A 17,657-nucleotide genomic window follows, 5' to 3' on the forward strand; every position below is an offset into this window, starting at 1 on the left:
ATTGTTGCCCACCTTTTCTCAGAGCTGGAAGGGACCCTGAGGATCATCCAGTCCAACCCCTTGGAATGCGCAAATTGGTAGCTGTCCCTTACGGGGATTGAAACTGCAACCCTGGTGTTGCCAACGCCATGCTCTAATCAATTGAGCTAGTTTCCCATTTGATAAAAATTTTTTATAAATAGCAACATGACAGAATAGAAAAGGATACTATCAAGGAAAACAAACAAATTACACCAAGCCCAGCTTATACAGATACGACACTTGTAGCTCAAAAGCAGTTCATCCATCTGCAAGCCGCTCAATCATCCTTAAGGCCTCCAAACACAGCGGAAGGAACACTCTTCTGCTCCAGCTGCACCTCTGTAGGAGAGAAGATTTGGGATAATCAATATAAAGCAAGAACAGTCAGATGTCAGGCTTAGAGAAATGACTTTGCTGGGTTGGACCTCAGCATTCTAGCAACCATTTCTGATTTGTGCAAGAACTAAGCTGAACTCTCTTTTTCACACAAAAATATACTCTCAGTTTTGCCAAAAGTATCTTCAGCAATCCCCCTTTTTCATGTGTGGAGACTTTTTAGAGACCTGGCAGATCAGAAACACTTGCCGCCCTGTTGCAAATCACCTGGAGATCTACTGGTAAACCCTAGTGTACTTTGTGCCTATTCGCTTCAAAACCTAGACCATACAGCACCGTCTCTTACTTACCGTCAGGCTCATTATCCTCACTCTCATCTCCATCATCCAAATCAATGTCTATCTCATCAGGATTAGCCTGTTTGGAGAGTTCAGCCAGCTCACTGCGGGAAGCATCACTCCTAGAAATAAGGAACAAGAAACTGGTGAATCGTACAGGAGCCAGCACAGTATTATTCACACAGTGACTGCCCCATGCCTATACTGCAGGAAACAGGTCCATCCTGAGAAGATCAAGCTGGCTTTACAGGTTCACATACATGTCTCTTCTCCACTGCAAGCTGCAACTGAAAACCACTAGATAAGCTACACCAACTATTAGAACCTGCAGCGTTGACTCAACTCTACAGCTTCACTATCCGCATGATCATAAATGCATTAGGCTTCACTGTAACAACCATCAAGGCAAAACAGAACAAAAATGCACAGTGAAGGGGCCAATGGAGGTTAAAACAAAAGTCACACCATTGCTACACTCCTCCCTCTACCCTGAAATGCAAACTCTCTTAATCCTGTTTTGTGTTAGTTTCAGGCTTTAGTCTAATGTCAAGATCTTCGACTCTAGGATCAAGTCATGTAGCGACAAAGCCCAGCTTGGGTCTGATAGTGTGTGCCTGCCACTACCCAACAGAGACACAAGTTTAATCATGATAAGAACTAGAATTCCACTAGCTATCCAACTTGAGTACACGTGGACACATACAGAATTTTAACACAGCTGATGGACAAACTGAGCAGTTGTTTAAAAATGTCTCTTCCCCCGCCCAACCACCACAAAAAAAACCTTTGAAGTAGTGGAGACAGTAGGCACAAGGTGGTTTCTGTGGCCCTGGCTATACTTCTGTGTCTCTTCTACTACCCAAATTCCAGGGGGAAATATTTTTAAAACCTCTAACCAGAACATACATGCATTAAGATAAAAAGTAATGTACACTGCACATTAAATAGATTCTGTCTACTGCCTAGTTTCTCATGGCAAGAACACTGCATGTTTTCCCATTTCCAACAGCAGCCACCTTGTGCGGCCATCCCTACTTCTACAACTCTCCAAGCTTACGACAAACAGCTTGGTTCTTGCCCAACCTGAAATATGACCCCTGGTGTATTGCATGCTGGGTGGTGACGTACAGCGAAGAGGTTAAGCAAGTCTCCCTGGCCTGCAGTACACTCACCTGACAAACAGGATCTTCTCCTTAGCTTGGGGCTGATCTCGCTCCGCTTCAGCTGCCAACTGCTCCGCCCGCTGCTCTAACAGTTTCATGTCATCCATGCCACTCTGCCCAGGTGCCAGGTCAGACACTGAAACCAAAAGACAAGCAGGAGGGAAGGGCAGAGGAAGGGTTAGAACGGAAAAGGAGATGTAGAGGCAGACACTCTGCCGGGACCTGTGCAGGGGGGGGGGGTGAGACCTACCTGTGCCCGTGGCATTGCTGTACACCTTCAGCATCTGAGAGGCCATGAAATTGACTTGTGTGTTGTAGGTTGCTTGCACGCTTCGTTTAATGCGAAGCATCTCCCGGATAGTGTCTTCGTTCCCATGCCGGATCTCAAATTCCTTCCATGTCTGCCAGAAATTGGCAGTAGTCTGGCAGGAGAAGAAAAAGTGTTTTGAGGGGTGGGGTGGGAAAGAAGGCAGTCACTACGAAGTTCAACAGATCAAGCAGAACTTCTACTTCCTGCTTCACTAGTCTTTCCCCTGAGCTCTGCTATGGGAAAAGCAACATGGAGGTGTGTCTGTGTACAGAGATGAGTTGTGCAGTGTATCTTCTGCACCACAAATTAAAATCCTTGCATCTTTGCGATAAATAAGTTGTTATAATAAATAATAATAATGCTGATAGAGTTATCCTTGAACATAATGGAGAGCTAGCTTTTCTCACCTTCCCACACTGGGTCCTGAAAGGCCATGCTCAGGCAGGTGTATGACTAGTTCTCTAGTCTAGTGTGTGGGAGAGATCATAGAATTGTAGAGTTGGAAGGGTCCCCGAGGGTCAACTAGTCCTACCCCTGCAACGCAGGAATCGCAGCTAAAGAACCCCTGAAAGATGGCCATCCAATTTAATTAGAAACTTCTCACAAAGGAGAGCCCACCAGGTGACTTACTCGGGGATCGCACATCTGCGAACAGTAGGAATAGATGGCCCGAGCTCGGTCTATTTCGCCCAGCTTGCACTCCATGTCGGCAAAGCGCAGGCACATCTCCCGAGCGTGTTCATCTGTCAGCACCTGCAATGGGGATACGTGTTAAAATTGCATCCTGACCGTCAATGCTTCTAAAATGGCTAACGAGTTAAAAACAAAAGCATCCAAACACATATTGCAAACCGGAAGGGGCGCAATAAGAGCACAGCAGCAGAAAAAGACACAAGTTGAATTGATGTCAAGCAGTCCTGATGCATGATGACAAAGATTTGTGTGGACACCAAGTGAGCCTCCCCAAGGGCAGCCTTCCAAAGGTTGGGGGTCGCAATCAAAGGGACTGGCTCAGTCTCTGCTATCCATCAGCCCTGTTTCTGAAGTGGACCTCAGGGCACAAGCAGGTATCTCTGGGAAGTGTCCCAAGCTGTATAGGGCTTTATAGAAAGGTAGCACTCAACACTTTGACCTGTGCTGAATAATAGCAAAACCAGCATATTGCACAATATCCTCATAGTTGTAATAGCGATTACAGAAGCTGTATTTGTATTTAACCCATATCATATAAGGGAACACAATCCTATTCAGCCATTACCTAGCAGACTAGTTCCTCTCTAGGCGAGAGCAAGAGACTCATCCTGGAGTTTTAAACACAGCATTATTTATTTGGAAAGAAGGAACTAACCTCAATAGCCTTCTCGTAGATGCTACGTGTGTGTGTGACCCCATAGATTTCAGCTGCTCTCTTGATGTAGATATTGTACATGTCATACTGCTCCGAAGGCTGCACAGCCTGAGTGGCCCTCTCATACACTGCCATGGCATGGCGTGCCAGCCCATATTCTTCCTCCAGTTTGGCATACAGCAGGTAGATAGCTGTGAACAGAGAAGAAATTAAAGCAAAACTACATTCCTCCACCACCCCTAATCTTTGGGTCAACTCTTCTCACCAAGACATTTTGGCCCTGTATGGACTACGTTAGTGACACTCCAGATACCATAGGAAAAGTTTTAAATAAGCACTGCCCCAAGGGAAAATTATTCAGATTGCCCTCTTGCACTGAAGAGGATGTGACAGAGATGTTCTCTCCATCTCAATGGCTCCTGCTGGACAGGAACTTATCAGGCCTCAGTACAGATTGGCTACCCAAGGGGGTGCCCTTCAGATGTTTTGAACTACAACTCCCATGATCCCAGGCTACTGGCTAAGCCAGCCCAGTTGAAGCAGATGGCAACTGCAATCCACAACCTCTGGAGAACACCACAATGGCAACCACTGGGTTATGGATGCAGATGCCCTGTGGCTCACTTTGGGAGCAAGTCCTCTAGCTTTGGCCTTGCTGTTTCCTGTATCTCAGCTTCCGTTGCCCAGGAAAACAGGACTGGTCTTTTCCTATTATCTATCAGCTCCCACCCACCTATCTTGACCCACCCCCAGGCTTTTACTGGCTCTTCTCCCTTGCAACAGAGCACAGTTCCACTTACTTTTAGCGTATTTCTGGGGGCAGCCATCTAGAGCCTGTTCAAAGAGGTCCCGTGCACGCTCCAACTTCTTGCCACCATAGCGGTCGGTGAATTTGGTAAGATAGGTGTTCCAAATGTCATACACGTTTGGCCACTTGAACAATGAGATGCCCCTCTCATACGCCTGCCGGAGAGAAGGAATGGTATGAAAAAGACAGCAAAAGCTTTCTTCTTGTTGGTATACTCTTGCCTATATGAAAATCACCATATTGAGTCAGATGATTGTGGTCTACGTAGTCCAGTACTATCTGCTCTGGCTGACAGCAGCAACTCAATATCTCCAAAATAGATACCGTATTTTTCGCACTATAGGATGCACCGGTCCATAGGACGCACCTAGATTTTTTTTTGGGGGGGGGGGAAATAAAGGGGAAAAAAATATTTCCCCCCCCCAGGTGCGGGGCTGGGGCGGGGGAAGCCCGAGCTTCCCCCTCCCCCAGAACGGGACCCAGACCATGCCGAATCTGCGCGCAGCTTTGGCATCGCTCTGGGAGCTTGCGGGGCTGGGGGAGGAGGAAGCCCTCCGCCAGCCTCCAAACCATGTCGGGAGACAGCGGGATGGCGCGCTGCGCCTCTCCCGCTGTCCCCCGAGTTTGCGGGGCTGGCGACGGGGAGGAGCAGGCTTCTCCCCCCCCGCCAGCCTTCTAGCCAAGTCAGGGGACAGCGGGAAGGGCGCGCTGCGCCTCTCCGGCTGTCTCCCGAGTTTGTGGGGCTGGCGACGGGGAGCAGCAGGCTTCTCCCCCCCGCCAGCCTTCTAGCCAAGTCGGGGGACAGCGGGAAGGGCGCGCTGCGCCTCTCCGGCTGTCTCCCGAGTTTGTGGGGCTGGCGACGGGGAGGAGCAGGCTTCTCCCCCCCGCCAGCCTTCTAGCCAAGTCGGGGGACAGCGGGAAGGGTGTGCTGCGCCTCTCCCGCTGTCCCCTGAGTTTGCAGGGTTGGCGACGGGAAGGAGCAGGCTTCTCCCCCCGCCAGCCTTCTAACCAAGTCGGGGGACAGCGGGATGGCGGCGTTCCGCATCCTCGCTGTCCCCCGAGCTTGTGGGGCTGGCGGTGGGGCTCTCCTGAAGCCTGGAGAGCCAGAGGGGTCGGTGCGTACCGACCCCTCTCGCTCTCCAGGCTTCAGCGAAAGCCTGCATTCACACCATAGGACGCACACACATTTCCCCTTCGTTTTTGGAGGGGGAAAAGTGTGTCCTATAGTGCGAAAAATACGGTAAATCTTTCCCCAGCTTTGCTACCTAAGGGTCTTTTAATCTGGAGATGCCAATGAATGAATTACGGGACCCATTAGCTGAATCCTACCCTCCATGTTAATCTTTCCAAAGGTAAGATTAGCATCCCCTACAGAGATGTAGGACCTGCAGAGTTCCGCTCTGCTACCTAAGAAGTACACCACACACTGTAGATATTTTGAGCCCAAGGTCCTCTCTCTCAAGCTCTACAGCTTGCAGCAGGCAGCTTTTACAATTCAGTGGCTCCCAAACCAACCAGATGGGCAAGCTCCCACTCCCCCAGCTGATATGAGAGCAGACAGAGGTATTGATACGCCCAACTCACCTTGAAGCTCTCTTCAAAGTAGCTGTGCTCTTCCAGGAAGAGGCCATAGTTAATGATGATTTGTGGGGTGGCAATGCGCAGGTCCAGAATGCGGTCATACACGGCTTTAGTAGACTAGGAGCGGTGACATAAAGAAACTTCAATATTAGGCTGAACCACAAAGAGACAGCCGAGTTACAGAGACAGCTTGGGGCCCTCAGTCACTGTCCCTTCCCCAGCTATGCCCAGAGATACAGAGGGAGGAGATCAGGAGGGAGGAAACAAGTCCCTGTGTGGTCAATACAGGCCTTTTAATGCAGAGCTGGCAGGGCTGCTGCCCACAGCTGCTCAAGGCAAGCGGTAAACAAGGCTCCCTATTACCGTCAAAGGGAATCAGTAGGCCCCAGTTGGATTGTCAGAAAATATGGGAGCAAGAACTGTAGTGCTTCTCATGAAGTGTACTACTTCACATGCAGTGTAGTACTGCTGTGTGCTTCACATAGTGTTTTATTTATTGATTAAATTTGTCAACTACTTTATCTTGTCCAAGGCAATCCACAGCGACTTGCAACCAAACAGACAATAAACCTCACGTAGATACATTAAAACCAAAAGAAAAGGGAAATGCATTAAAAATATCCCAGCCGCTTCTAAAAGGCTAGCTAGAAATAATCATGCATAAAAGGGAGAAATATTGAAGGCAGGAAAGAAGTCAGGAGAGAGCAGATAAATATGCTGAAAGAAGCTATGGGTACCAAAACCCATTCAGTTTCTTGAAGCAGAGACTTCTCTTCAGGGAACAGGAAGTCAGGGGCTTAAGTTGTGCAAGGCTGCTCTGCTACTGACTTACAACAGCGCCATGTAACAGAGCCAGTTCTCTGGGCCCTAATGCTACTCTCCAGCCAGGCACAGGAAGCAGCTGACGGAGCGGGACAGCCCCCCTCTCCATGCCTCAGCACCATACTATTTCAAAACCAAAGCCATGGTGAAAGGGGAGGAGAGGAGGGTACAGTCTCTAGAATAGCTTAAAGATGACTAGGAAACAGTGAGGGTTTGTCGTTTTGGGTGGTTCAGAAGATCTCCAAGTATAGCATTAGCTAGCAAACCAAGAAGTCCACGGAATACCTAACCACTGATTTTGTGCCACTCAAAAGCCAAGGAATGCCAATTCAAAAACCAGCTCATTTGTGCCTAGCTAAAGCTTTTTTAAAAAAAGAAGACTGTTTTGGGAGGGCTGCTGAAGTGGCAAAAAGTCATTCACTTTCTGCACAGCTTGTCCCAGTGGTTAATCCTTTTGCCTGCTAAACTGGAGCCGGGTTTCTAATTTGTCTTTAGTCTAATTCCCAGATGTTGACCCTTATTCTGTCTCTCCCTGCTAGTTCAAGGAGACATTTACTGCCCACAGTACTTGCTTCCTTGGATACTTCTCAGACACTTCTGGACAGAAGGCGATTAAAGCTGATTGAATAATACTTAAAACAGCCAGAGAGAAGTGCCATAATAGGAAAGAAGAACAGAAACCCAAAGCTAATGCTTTTCCTGTCTGGATGAGGCAGGCTTCTATGACTGCTCCAGACAGGAAAAGTTGGTGCTTGCCCTTCCCACAACTCCAGAAGGCTCTGGCAGACAATGGAGGCCAGGAAAGGCCACTTACCTTGAAGGTGCCAAGACTTTCTTCCAGGTCAGCCAACATAGACCAAACCTTGAGGGACTTGTAGACACGGTTCTGCACAGGTTCTGAGGAATCAAAATACTCTGCTTTCTTAGCTGGGATGGCTGTGGCTTTCTGAAGGAACAAGAGAAAAGAGATGCCGGTGAACGTAAGAGAAGCCTATGGAAGTCTAGCAGCACACCCTGATGACTAAGGGTAGAATTCACATAGCACTAAGTGGGGTATGCACATGGGGAACAAGGACTGATCAAGCAAGAAGAAGTCCTCCCTTCTCCCCGTGTGCCCTCTAAACCTGTTCTGAGGATCCTAACTTCCAGAGCAGATTTTCTTTTTTTGGGGTGTGTGTGTGTGTGTGTGTGTGTGTGTGTGTGTGTGTGTAGAGGAATCCTGTTGTGAGAACAGACCTCGCTTTGCACTTGCAACTTAGTTGAATCCCACCCTTAGCATGTAGCTCTCTCGCTCTTTAGATATAAATTATCTCTGCAGACAGGAAATTGGGTGGCCTCACATTGTTAGAAATACAAAAGCTTAGAAATCTTGGTTTCCTGCTTTCTCATTTAGCCACAGTGCACCATTCAGCTAATAACGCTGCTTCCCTGTGATTCAACTACTAGAGCTCCAACTCCATTCAGGGAGATGTGGACAGAAGAAAGGAGTCTTCTTATTGATTGCATGACTATACGCCCTTAACTCCGAAGTAATCCTCTGGGAACCCAAAAAGCAACACTTCTGGATTATCAGATGCCTGCCGCCCTGTTTCTGCTCACCCGCAGGATGCGCAGCGCTTGGTCATAGTTCTCGTGCCGCAACTCCATCTCGCCATATTCGCACCACACGCTGGCCAGCTCATCCACTTGCTTGAAGTTGACCTTGGTAGCCTTTTCAAAAATGGTTCTGGCCTGGGAACAAGTAAGGTAGGCAAGGTGAGGGGGAAAGCAGGGCCAGAAAGAGCCCCCAGTTTCAGCATCTCCTCTCCTTGGACTAGGCTATGTGGTGGGGCAGGTCATCCGAGTAATGCTGCATCAACCAAGGATGGTGGCTTCCCGGAGTTTGGGTTAGGTTGATTGAATATAAGACTCGCTCACCACAACCAAAATCCCTGAATCAATTTACAACAAGAATGAAACACAGTAACAAAAATGCATGGAGTTAAGCCTGAGGCAGCTGTGGTGAAGGGCATTTGCAACACAGAACCCGAGTCTCTGTTGTGCTTCTGGGCAGCAGCTAGGAAAGTAAGGCAGGAAATATTTTGAAAGGCAAGGACAGAGCAGCGTCAGCCTCTCAAACCCATGCATCACTCACGTCTTCGATCTGTCCATTGACCTCGTAGAATTTAGCAAAAGAAACCCAGAGCGTATGTGTCTTTCCAGTGGCTTTAAAGGGGTCGACAGTCTGTACCGCTTCTGTGTATGTGTTGATGATCTGGAGGAAGCAGGGAGAGAGTTAGAGGAAAAGAAAAGATTGAGCTCTGGCAGGTTCCTTCCTTCCTGTACGGTTTGGTGGCTGTAGCTGCGAAGCACAACACAGAGGAAGTGAGAAGTGCCAACTAGTACAATCCCAATGAAGTTTTTATTCTGGAAAACAGCCTGCTTCTCAGCAAATCTAGAAGGCCACTAGATGGTGACAAGTGGGGGAACTGGCTCTCCATTTCCAGCTCAGCCCTGCCTTCCAGGCAGCAGCTTAATTAGACCGGCATGAGTACCCATCTATGAATGCCCTTCTGAGCAAATGTGGAAACTTCAATGTGCTGAGCACCCATTAGTAGACAGAAGCTTTTTGAAACTTCATGAAATTTGCTTGGGGTGGAGGGAGCCCCAGTGGACGAAATGCTGTGTCAACTTCCATCAGTGACACGACCAACGTTGGGTGGCAGCAACTCCTTGGAGGGTATTCAGATTCAGCTCCATACCCAAAACTTCGCCATTCATCACTGATGCTGAAATCCAGTGTTTAATAGAAGGGGAACATGCTAGCCTGAAAGTCCAGCAGCTCCCTCGTTCCCAGCGCTGGGTCTGCTCATGCAATCCCTACTGTGGGGATTTCCTTACCTCGCGAGGTTTGCCTTCATACAGCTTCACCCGCTTGTGCCACTCGTGGACGTTGTGAGGATTCTGGCGCAAGAGGACACTGTTAAGAAGCAAGGGCCGGCGTGTGATCAGCTGCTCAAAGCGAGCCAGGCGCAGCTCCAGGTCCACGTCATCTGTTTCCCCAGGGAAGCAAAAGAGCAGGAATGAGAGATGGTGCAGGAAGGCAGCTACTTGCAGCTGAAATCCCCCCCTATTTTCTCACCTACACATTCCATACCTATAGCTATGCCCTGGGTTCCTTTGGGAGGAAGAGCAGGATTTTATATGAGAATCTATATATCTATATATTCCTCAAGTTCCAAAGGATGTCCACAAAATGCAAGGATACGAATTAAGAATTGCTGGGTCCACATCCAATGGCCAAAGAAGAGGGAAGCTCTTTTAACATAAGGCTTTATCAATGATGCAACCCCAGGGAGAAACGTCCATCACAACTTGAAAAAGTTTAGGGAGAACTGAGACATCCTCAGGAGTCTCAGCAACTCTGGCATGCATTCTCCTAGATGCAGTCTGGAGAAGAATTTCTTCTCTTCCGAAAGGGAAGGAGGAGCAGCACCTGCTTCCTACCACCTGCGCTGCTCTTACCCTCCTCCTCACGTCCCATCTCAGAGCTGGTCTCCATCTTGGCAGCGATCATGCTCTCCTCAAACTGGGCGTAGCTGTCAAACACCTGAGTGAAATCCCGCACTGTCATCACAGTCTGTATGGCTTCTTCGTAGACATCGCGAGCCTAAGACAGAGAGGGTGAAGGGATTACTGTTCCAGTCTGCAAAGAAATGCCTGTGGTCTCTGTTCCCACGACCAGCTACCAAGCAGCTTCGACTTCTCTAATGGTTTTCATGGGAAATGCTCTTAAGAAAGCACAGATCACCACTCAAGAAGTAACCACTTATATGGAACTCAAAGCTTTTTCTTATTGTGGGAGGAAACGGTGGGCCAAGAGGAACTGCCTCTGGGATGAAAATGATCTACAAAGAGGTTATTTGGAACAGGCAATATTAACTTCCCATGCCAAGAAAGAGCAGGTACCCACAACTCAGTCCAAAGTGACAACTGCATTCTAACAGCTTTCAGAGCTCAACCCTATATTTAACTGGGATGTTCAGGCCGGGGGAAATCATGCACTAGGTTGCCCATCAAATCCAAAGTCTATTGGCTAAATCAGTAGTTTTCAACCTGGGGTGCCTTGAATGATGGTCAGGGTACCACGGGCAACACTGGCCTCTATCTCTCTTTCCTTCCCTCCCTCCTGATGCCCTCTTGTGTCTCTGCCTCCCAAAGGCTTGCACAGCTGTTTGTTGCAGCAGTCCTTGCTACAAGCTCCTCAGGCGAATGGTGCCTCTGGGGCCAGCCAGGAGTTGCTTCCCAGGCCCCTGTGGGGCAGTTTGAGGAGGGATCTCTCTTGGAGGGGGACAACTCAGAGACCAGGGGCGGCAGCTGCAGCTGCCCAGGGGAGAGGAGAGGAGGCTGAGGGAACACTCCACAAGGGTGTTCGAAAATGGGTGAGAGGCTGCCACATCTGCAGGCAAGGGGTGACATCTGGGCTCCTGAGCCCCACAGGGGTGCTGCGGAAAGAATGCAGTTGGTCAAGGGAGCTGTGGACTCAAAAAGGTTGAAAACCTCTGGGCTAAATGCCTTTGCCTTTGATTCTAATTTGAGGAGGAATCAAGTTACAGGATCACCCATAAGTTTAAACCTGAACAACTGAGGGCTTATTCAGAAGTCCCAAAGGAGGAAACATGTATTGAGTACTAATTCTCAGTCTCCTCCGGCTGTCCATACATCACATTGTTTTCACCGGTTTGCTGACCTCGGTACCAATTAAAAAAGCAAACAAACAATGATTTCTAAAAATCTACTCGGCATGACATTAAGACATGAATATCCTGCTTGTTATGTACAGTCACCCCAGAAAGCACTCAGATTCTTATTTGTTTTCCCTAGTGACTTTTCACAAACTTGGAACACTTCATGTATTATGAGACACTATGAATTCTTCTGATGGGGAGGGAGCAGAACAGAAATAATATAATAAAAGAAGAAAATCATAGGAGATACTCCCACTATCCTTTGTCCCTCCTCTATGCTAGGTAACTTTCCTCTACTGCCAATCTTCCAGATTCTTCCATTTCCATTTTTGTTTGGTGGCTTGTAAGGATTTCTGTTGGTTATTTTGCCTGCTGTTCATTATCTGATCCCTACAAGCTCAGTAAACGCCTTATTTAAGAGTGAATTAGGAGGAGAGTGGAGACAGACAATAGCTCTTTTTAAGTGAGTTCAAAGTGATCTAAAAGAGGCTTCCCTTCTGGTAAAAAAGGTTTTCAGAACAATAGAAACACCTATAAAGTCTGCTTAGTAGGGGTACATGTGGGTGGCACGTATTTACCATTGCTAGCAGACTTTTGTTCAAACTGTCTTCAGCCCTTCATAAAAATTAATGTCTGTCTCCAACCCAAGATTTTCACCAAATAAAGGTGAGGTCTTGCTCAGACCAGATGAATAAGGAATTTAAGAGGAAATAGCTGAAAGACTTGAACGTTACACTCTGTGCCATTTTGAAGTTCCCCCTGGGATTGGGATATGACTCCAGCCAAGTCCCTGCATCACAGCACAAACTCTCAGGCCCAGGTGACTACCTTCTCAAAATGCCCACTGCGGATGTAGTAGTCTGCCAAGGAACACCACAGCTTGCCCAGCTGGTCAGTGAAGCGAGTCAGGCCGCCCCGGATTATGGCCCCCACATTGAGCGACTTCACCTTGTCCGGATTCTGCGAGATGAGGTCACAGAGCTCGTGCCACAGCTGCAATGGAGAGGACAAGGTGTCAGAGAGATCTTGGCAACGCAGAGAGGCAGGAAAAGCATCAAGTGTACAGGTTGTTCTGCAGCAGGCATCTTTGGATGAAGGAGAAGAGAGATCCTCCACATAATTTTGGAGGGCTGACTGCCAGCTGCCATGAGCCTCACTTGATAGTTGGATTTCCCCTCCTTGGAGATGAAGCGTTCATCATTCACCACAGCGGCAAGGCGGACAGCAGCCTCATCCAGGCGGTCAATGGAGCGCAGGTACTCAATATATTCCTCAGCATTCTCCGGGCTCAGCTGCAACATAAAAACGCGTACAGCTCAGAATCCACCAGAATGCTGACAAGACCAAAATAGTGGCAGTAGAAGAGCTAATGTACATTAACTGCAGCACTGCTAGAAGTGCCAACTCAAGGTTAGCTAAGAATACAAGGAGTAGCTTACAACCCTTTGTGCATAGTGTGATAAAGCTACAGTGGAGCCTCGCAAGACGAAATTAATTCGTTCCGCAAGTTTTTTCGTCTTGCGAGTTTTTCGTCTTGCGAAGCACGGTTTCCCATAGGAATGCATTAAAAATCAATTAATGCATTCCTATGGAGACCGCTTGCCAGGCTGGCGGTGCGGAGAAGGGCTTTTCTCCCCACTGCAAGCCTTCAGCACAGGTACGGGAACAGAGGGGAAAGCGCACAGCGCTTCTCCTCTGTTCCCGGGGCTTGCGGTGGGAGGAGGGTTTTTCCTCCCCACCGCCAACATTCAGAACAGCATTCTGAATGTTGGCGGTGGAAAGGAAAACCCTCCGCCGCCGCCAGCCTTCGGAGCAGCCTTCCGAAGCCTGGCGGGGGGGGGGGAGGGCTCTCCGCCCCATCGCCAGCCTTCACAGGAGCCTTCCGAAGCCTGGCGGGGGGAGGAGGGCTCTCCGCCCCATCGCCAGCCTTCGGAGGAGCCTTCCGAAGCCTGGCGGGGGGAGGAGGGCTCTCCGCCCCATCGCCAGCCTTCGGAGGAGCCTTCCAAAGCCTGTGGGGGGGGGGAGGGCTCCCTGCCCCATCGCCAGCCTTCGGAGGAGGTCCGAGGACAGTGGGGAAGACGCGCTGCGCTTCCCCGCTGTCCCTGGAGATTTCCCTATGGGCTTTCGTCTTGCGAAGGAAGCCCATAGGGAAATTCGTTTTGCGAAGCGCCTCCAAAACGGAAAACCCTTTCGTCTAGCGGGTTTTCCGTCTTGCGAGGCGTCCGTCTTGCGGGGCACCACTGTAATTAAGATTTGTCAGGGGGAACAAGTGTGATTTCTTTTAGGCAACATGACAAAATTTTCATTTATTCCAAAATTAAAATAAAAAACAGCAGGAGATTAAACAGACTACTATCTACAGATTTAGAGCACACAACATTTTGTAAAGAGGTGTCCTAGTTCAGGAGTCCTAAGCAAAGGGTTTCAAACCCAGAACCCCTCTTTATGTCCATCTGCAATGCAGGATCTACTTAAGAGTTGGCATAGGTTCATTTATCCTCACTGTAGGGTGATCAGATGCAAAAAAAGTGCAAGCACCTTGCATCTTTACCAGATGTATATAAGAGGGAGTTGTAAAAGATGGAATTTGTCATGTAGGGCTGCAAAAAAACCTGCCCCTGCTGAAATTTCCTGTTCTGCGAAACTACTGAAAGTTAAGCGATTGTGGCTTCCTTTGCATCTGGTGTCTCTGTTTCTTTAAAAATAACAGAAAAAAGAAAATTATTGTGCGCCACTGATGTAATTTACAACAGGTTTCTGTATCTCAACTCCCAACTAAAGGCCAGTTTTTGCGTTAACACAATGAAATGTGCATTAGTATTTCTGGAAAATCTCCCTGATCTGATCTAGAGAGGTACCAATTAAATAACACTTTTATCCAATACTCTCCGTTTGAGTGGGGATTTTTCTTTGCTGAAAAAGCAATTTTATTGTTCTCTGCCATAAATGAAATCAATGAAATATTTTGGTGCTATTGAAGAATTTGTTCCACAGCCTTCTGATCTCTCTGTACCCTCTCTAGCCACTTCCAAACACTATGAGTACCCAAGTCAAATACAGTATAGTATTCCAGTAGAAGTTTCGCAAGGGCTATGTACAAGATTAAAAGCAGGACAAGAATTCATTCAGTGCTAATAATGAAAAGGAGCCTAAAAAAGAAGAAACCCATTTAGGCAGTCATTGCTCAAGGAAGACAACACCTTCTCTACAAAGATTACGCAGATGGCTCAGAGGTGGAAGAATTTGGTAAGACAAATTAGTTGGGGACATGTGGGCTCCCTTACCTTCAGGTACCTGCGGTAGACCCGTACAGCTGTCTCGGGTAATGGATACAGGCGCACAAACTTCAGGTACAGTGGCCAGATACGATGGTGCTGTGTGATGGGCAGGGCCCGGAGGGCTCGGTCAAAGGTCCTACGGGTGCGGGTGATCCGACACTGGTCCATAAGAAACTGGCAGTAATCTAGCCATATCCGAGGCATCTACAATCAGACAGATAATAAGAAAATAGCAACTCCCTTTGGGGATCCGACCAAAGGTTAACACTGTCCCACAGCCTGCTTCTAATAGTGGCTACACATATGTGACTAGGAAGTTCACAAGTGGGCTATGACAAACAACAGTGGCTTGCATCTAGCATGCAGCAGTCAAGCAAGTCACTGCCCCTGAATACAGCTGTTCCATTTTTAAAAATTCTGCTTAATGGACTTCACCAATTTATCTATTTCTTTATTCAAAAAGCCAACGAACTTACTTGCAAACTCCACACTTTGTAATACTAGGGTTGCCATACGCCTGGAATTTCCCAGACATAGCCAGGATTCGGCAGTCCAAAACAGTGTCCAACAACTTTTGTGTGTTTCCTTTTTGCTTATCCTAAACCTATTGTAATCAATTACCTATTTTCCCGTGTATAAGACTAGGTTTCCCCCCTAAAAAATAAATGTCCAAAATTTGGGGGCATCTTATACACAGATAGATCTCTAATTTCACTAGGAGACTCAAGTGCTAGTGTTTTGAATAAAACATTCTCTACAGAATGGCTCATCAGTTTACAAACCCTTCAGGGATTTTCGTTAAGGCTTTCTTCTTAAGGAAGGAGCTCCCTCATTATTTTTATCATTTCCTTCCCATTGCTATGTGGCATCCACAACAGTTTCTGAGACAAACTCACAGATTCAGGCTAAAGACTGTTGTTTTTAAGAGAGTTGAAAGTGGTACACTAGAGCCATTATTGAACTCTACATATGCACATATCTGAGAAACAGTTCTGGAATCAAAACATATGTGAGGCCTTCACATAGATATTGTCATAACCCAGCCAGAATAGCAGCCATTATGATTGACTCACTTTTCCCAGGTGCTACCAGCCCTCTAAGCATATCACCAACCACTGTACCTTGTGCATGAAGACAAGGGCACGCTCATGACAGTTGTTCACTTCTTCATAGCTGGGATCCGTTACACACTTGCTCTTAACCTGCTTCCGTCGCTGCTTGAGATAATTATACCATAGCTTGTAGCTGCAAAACACAAAGGGGGGAGCTACTAACATTAAAGTAAAATATTTTGCCACGTTACTCCCAGCTCTCATTACGAGGGAGTTGGATGATCATAGTGCCTTGCTCCTGAAATAAACCAGGGAAACATCAACAGGGACAGCAAGGAGTTCCATCTGTTGAGGGTATTCCTGTCTGCTTTCAGAAGAGACCAGAAAACAGACCATAAGAAACTCCCCTCAGCTCTGGAGAAGTTAAGAGTTAGTCTTTCATTTACATTTTTTAAACAACAATGCCTTATGAAAATCTGGATTGAAAAAGGTTACCCTACTATCTTCATCCAGTTTGCTAAAGAACTTTACATAAAAGAGACACAAGTGCATACCTGCCTGGCAATTCCTTAAGAGCTCTCTCATAGATCAGATTCAATATATGCTTAGGAGCATTTTGCTTGAACTCAATGTAGCGGATCCAGCACTTGACAGAGAAGGGGTTGCGCAATATTTCTTCTTCATATTGCAAGTCTTCCTCTTCCTGTGTAGGGGTGAGGAGCAAGGCGATATAAATTTAGAGAGAGGATGTACTATTATATTTCTTTGTGCAGCACTGTTATAACTTAGGCACTCCAATGATATCTTCAGGCTTTTGAAAAATGCTACCTAATTTTACATGTGAAAAATGAACCAAAAAATCATCACTTCATATTTTACTGCAGCCACAAATTCACTAAGTAATCTTTAGCAAGTCTCTGGCCCCAGCTCTAAGCTCAAATATTGGGGGTGGGGGGTGGGTTGTACAATCTGACCTTACAGGACTACTGTAACGACCAAAGCAAATATTATAGAGCAGCATTTCTCAATCTTGGGTCCCAAATACTGCTGAACCACAAGTCCCATCATCCCTGACCACTGGTCCTGCTAGCTAGAAATAACAGGAATTGTAGTCCAACAACATCTGGGAACCCAAGGTTGTGAAAGGCTGTTACAAAGAATCATACAACAGCTGTCACTCTAAGCCTCTTCCTTTTTAAATGTCTACTTAAAATAACATAGGGTGACATCATGATAAGCACCCCACTTTAACATCAGAAGCAGTATGATGATGTCATATCACAATCATTTTTGGTATTAAATATTACAAGAAGAAGTGAGTCAAAGGGCACAAAGAGACAGCGGTTCTCTCTTGTAACAACACTTGGCCTGTTGAAATGAAATACCATACGGTACACGGGACATTTTGAACACTTAAAATTCGCTGCACGAATGCAAAGTAGAATTATTGTGCAAGGCGACTCGCCATTAGCAGGATTACATCGCTTTTCCTTGACTTGGTTCAATCTTGAGGGGAAAGAACTCTGCACATGTTCGAAGGAAGCCTCGCCTTTTATTTCACCGGCGGCGGAGGGGCAGAGAGTATTAAGTTCTGTGGACGAAAGGGAGGCTCGGCCTAGGCAGGACCCGTCCGAGCATTTCACCCCCCGACACCGTCCCACCGGTGCCTACTCACGAAAAAGAGCTCCCGCTTCCCCAACACCGTCTCCAGCTCCGGCATCTTGGACTCTTCCCACCCCGAGCGAGCAAGCGAGGCGCACGGCAATGACGCAAAAGCGAAGCTGCGGTTCAGAGCTCGGGCTCTCTCCTCCGCTTGCGTCACTTGGCCAGCCACAGTCCTATTGGTCATCCGACAGGGAGGGCGTTTCCTTCC

The 17,657-nt window shown here is 47.5% G+C and overlaps 1 protein-coding gene across 1 annotated transcript; it reads right to left on the minus strand.

Annotated features, from left to right (window-relative positions):
• Positions 1–157: 157 nt before the first annotated feature.
• On the minus strand, positions 158–17,648 carry XAB2 (XPA binding protein 2). The gene is made up of 19 exons (XM_081900436.1): positions 17,460–17,648; positions 16,339–16,487; positions 15,854–15,977; positions 14,739–14,936; positions 12,612–12,746; positions 12,283–12,447; positions 10,232–10,376; positions 9,608–9,759; positions 8,862–8,981; positions 8,327–8,458; positions 7,542–7,673; positions 5,909–6,022; positions 4,317–4,479; positions 3,517–3,707; positions 2,799–2,921; positions 2,109–2,280; positions 1,868–1,994; positions 708–817; positions 158–360 (listed from the first exon to the last, which is right to left on the minus strand). Exons 1-19 carry the CDS (start codon positions 17,631–17,633, stop codon positions 299–301), a joined length of 2,688 nt encoding a protein of 895 aa, XP_081756562.1. The 5' UTR covers positions 17,634–17,648; the 3' UTR covers positions 158–298.
• Between the last annotated feature and the right edge of the window lie 9 nt (positions 17,649–17,657).

Source organism: Podarcis melisellensis (assembly GCF_964234715.1).
Source record: "Podarcis melisellensis genome assembly, chromosome: 2".
In the NCBI taxonomy this organism is placed as follows: domain Eukaryota; kingdom Metazoa; phylum Chordata; class Lepidosauria; order Squamata; family Lacertidae; genus Podarcis; species Podarcis melisellensis.

What these genes read in the sequence shown, in the direction of transcription:
- XAB2 (XM_081900436.1), bottom strand. Translation starts at nt 17,633, where the DNA reads ATGACCAATAGGACTGTGGCTGGCCAAGTGACGCAAGCGGAGGAGAGA. An exon ending in AAGCGCTGCGCATCCTGCGG is followed by an intron (nt 7,674 to 8,326) that starts GTGAGCAGAAAC and finishes TTGTTCCTTCAG; the next exon opens with AAAGCCACAGCCATCCCAGC. An exon ending in TCTACGAGAAGGCTATTGAG is followed by an intron (nt 2,922 to 3,516) that starts GTTAGTTCCTTC and finishes TCCCCATTGCAG; the next exon opens with GTGCTGACAGATGAACACGC.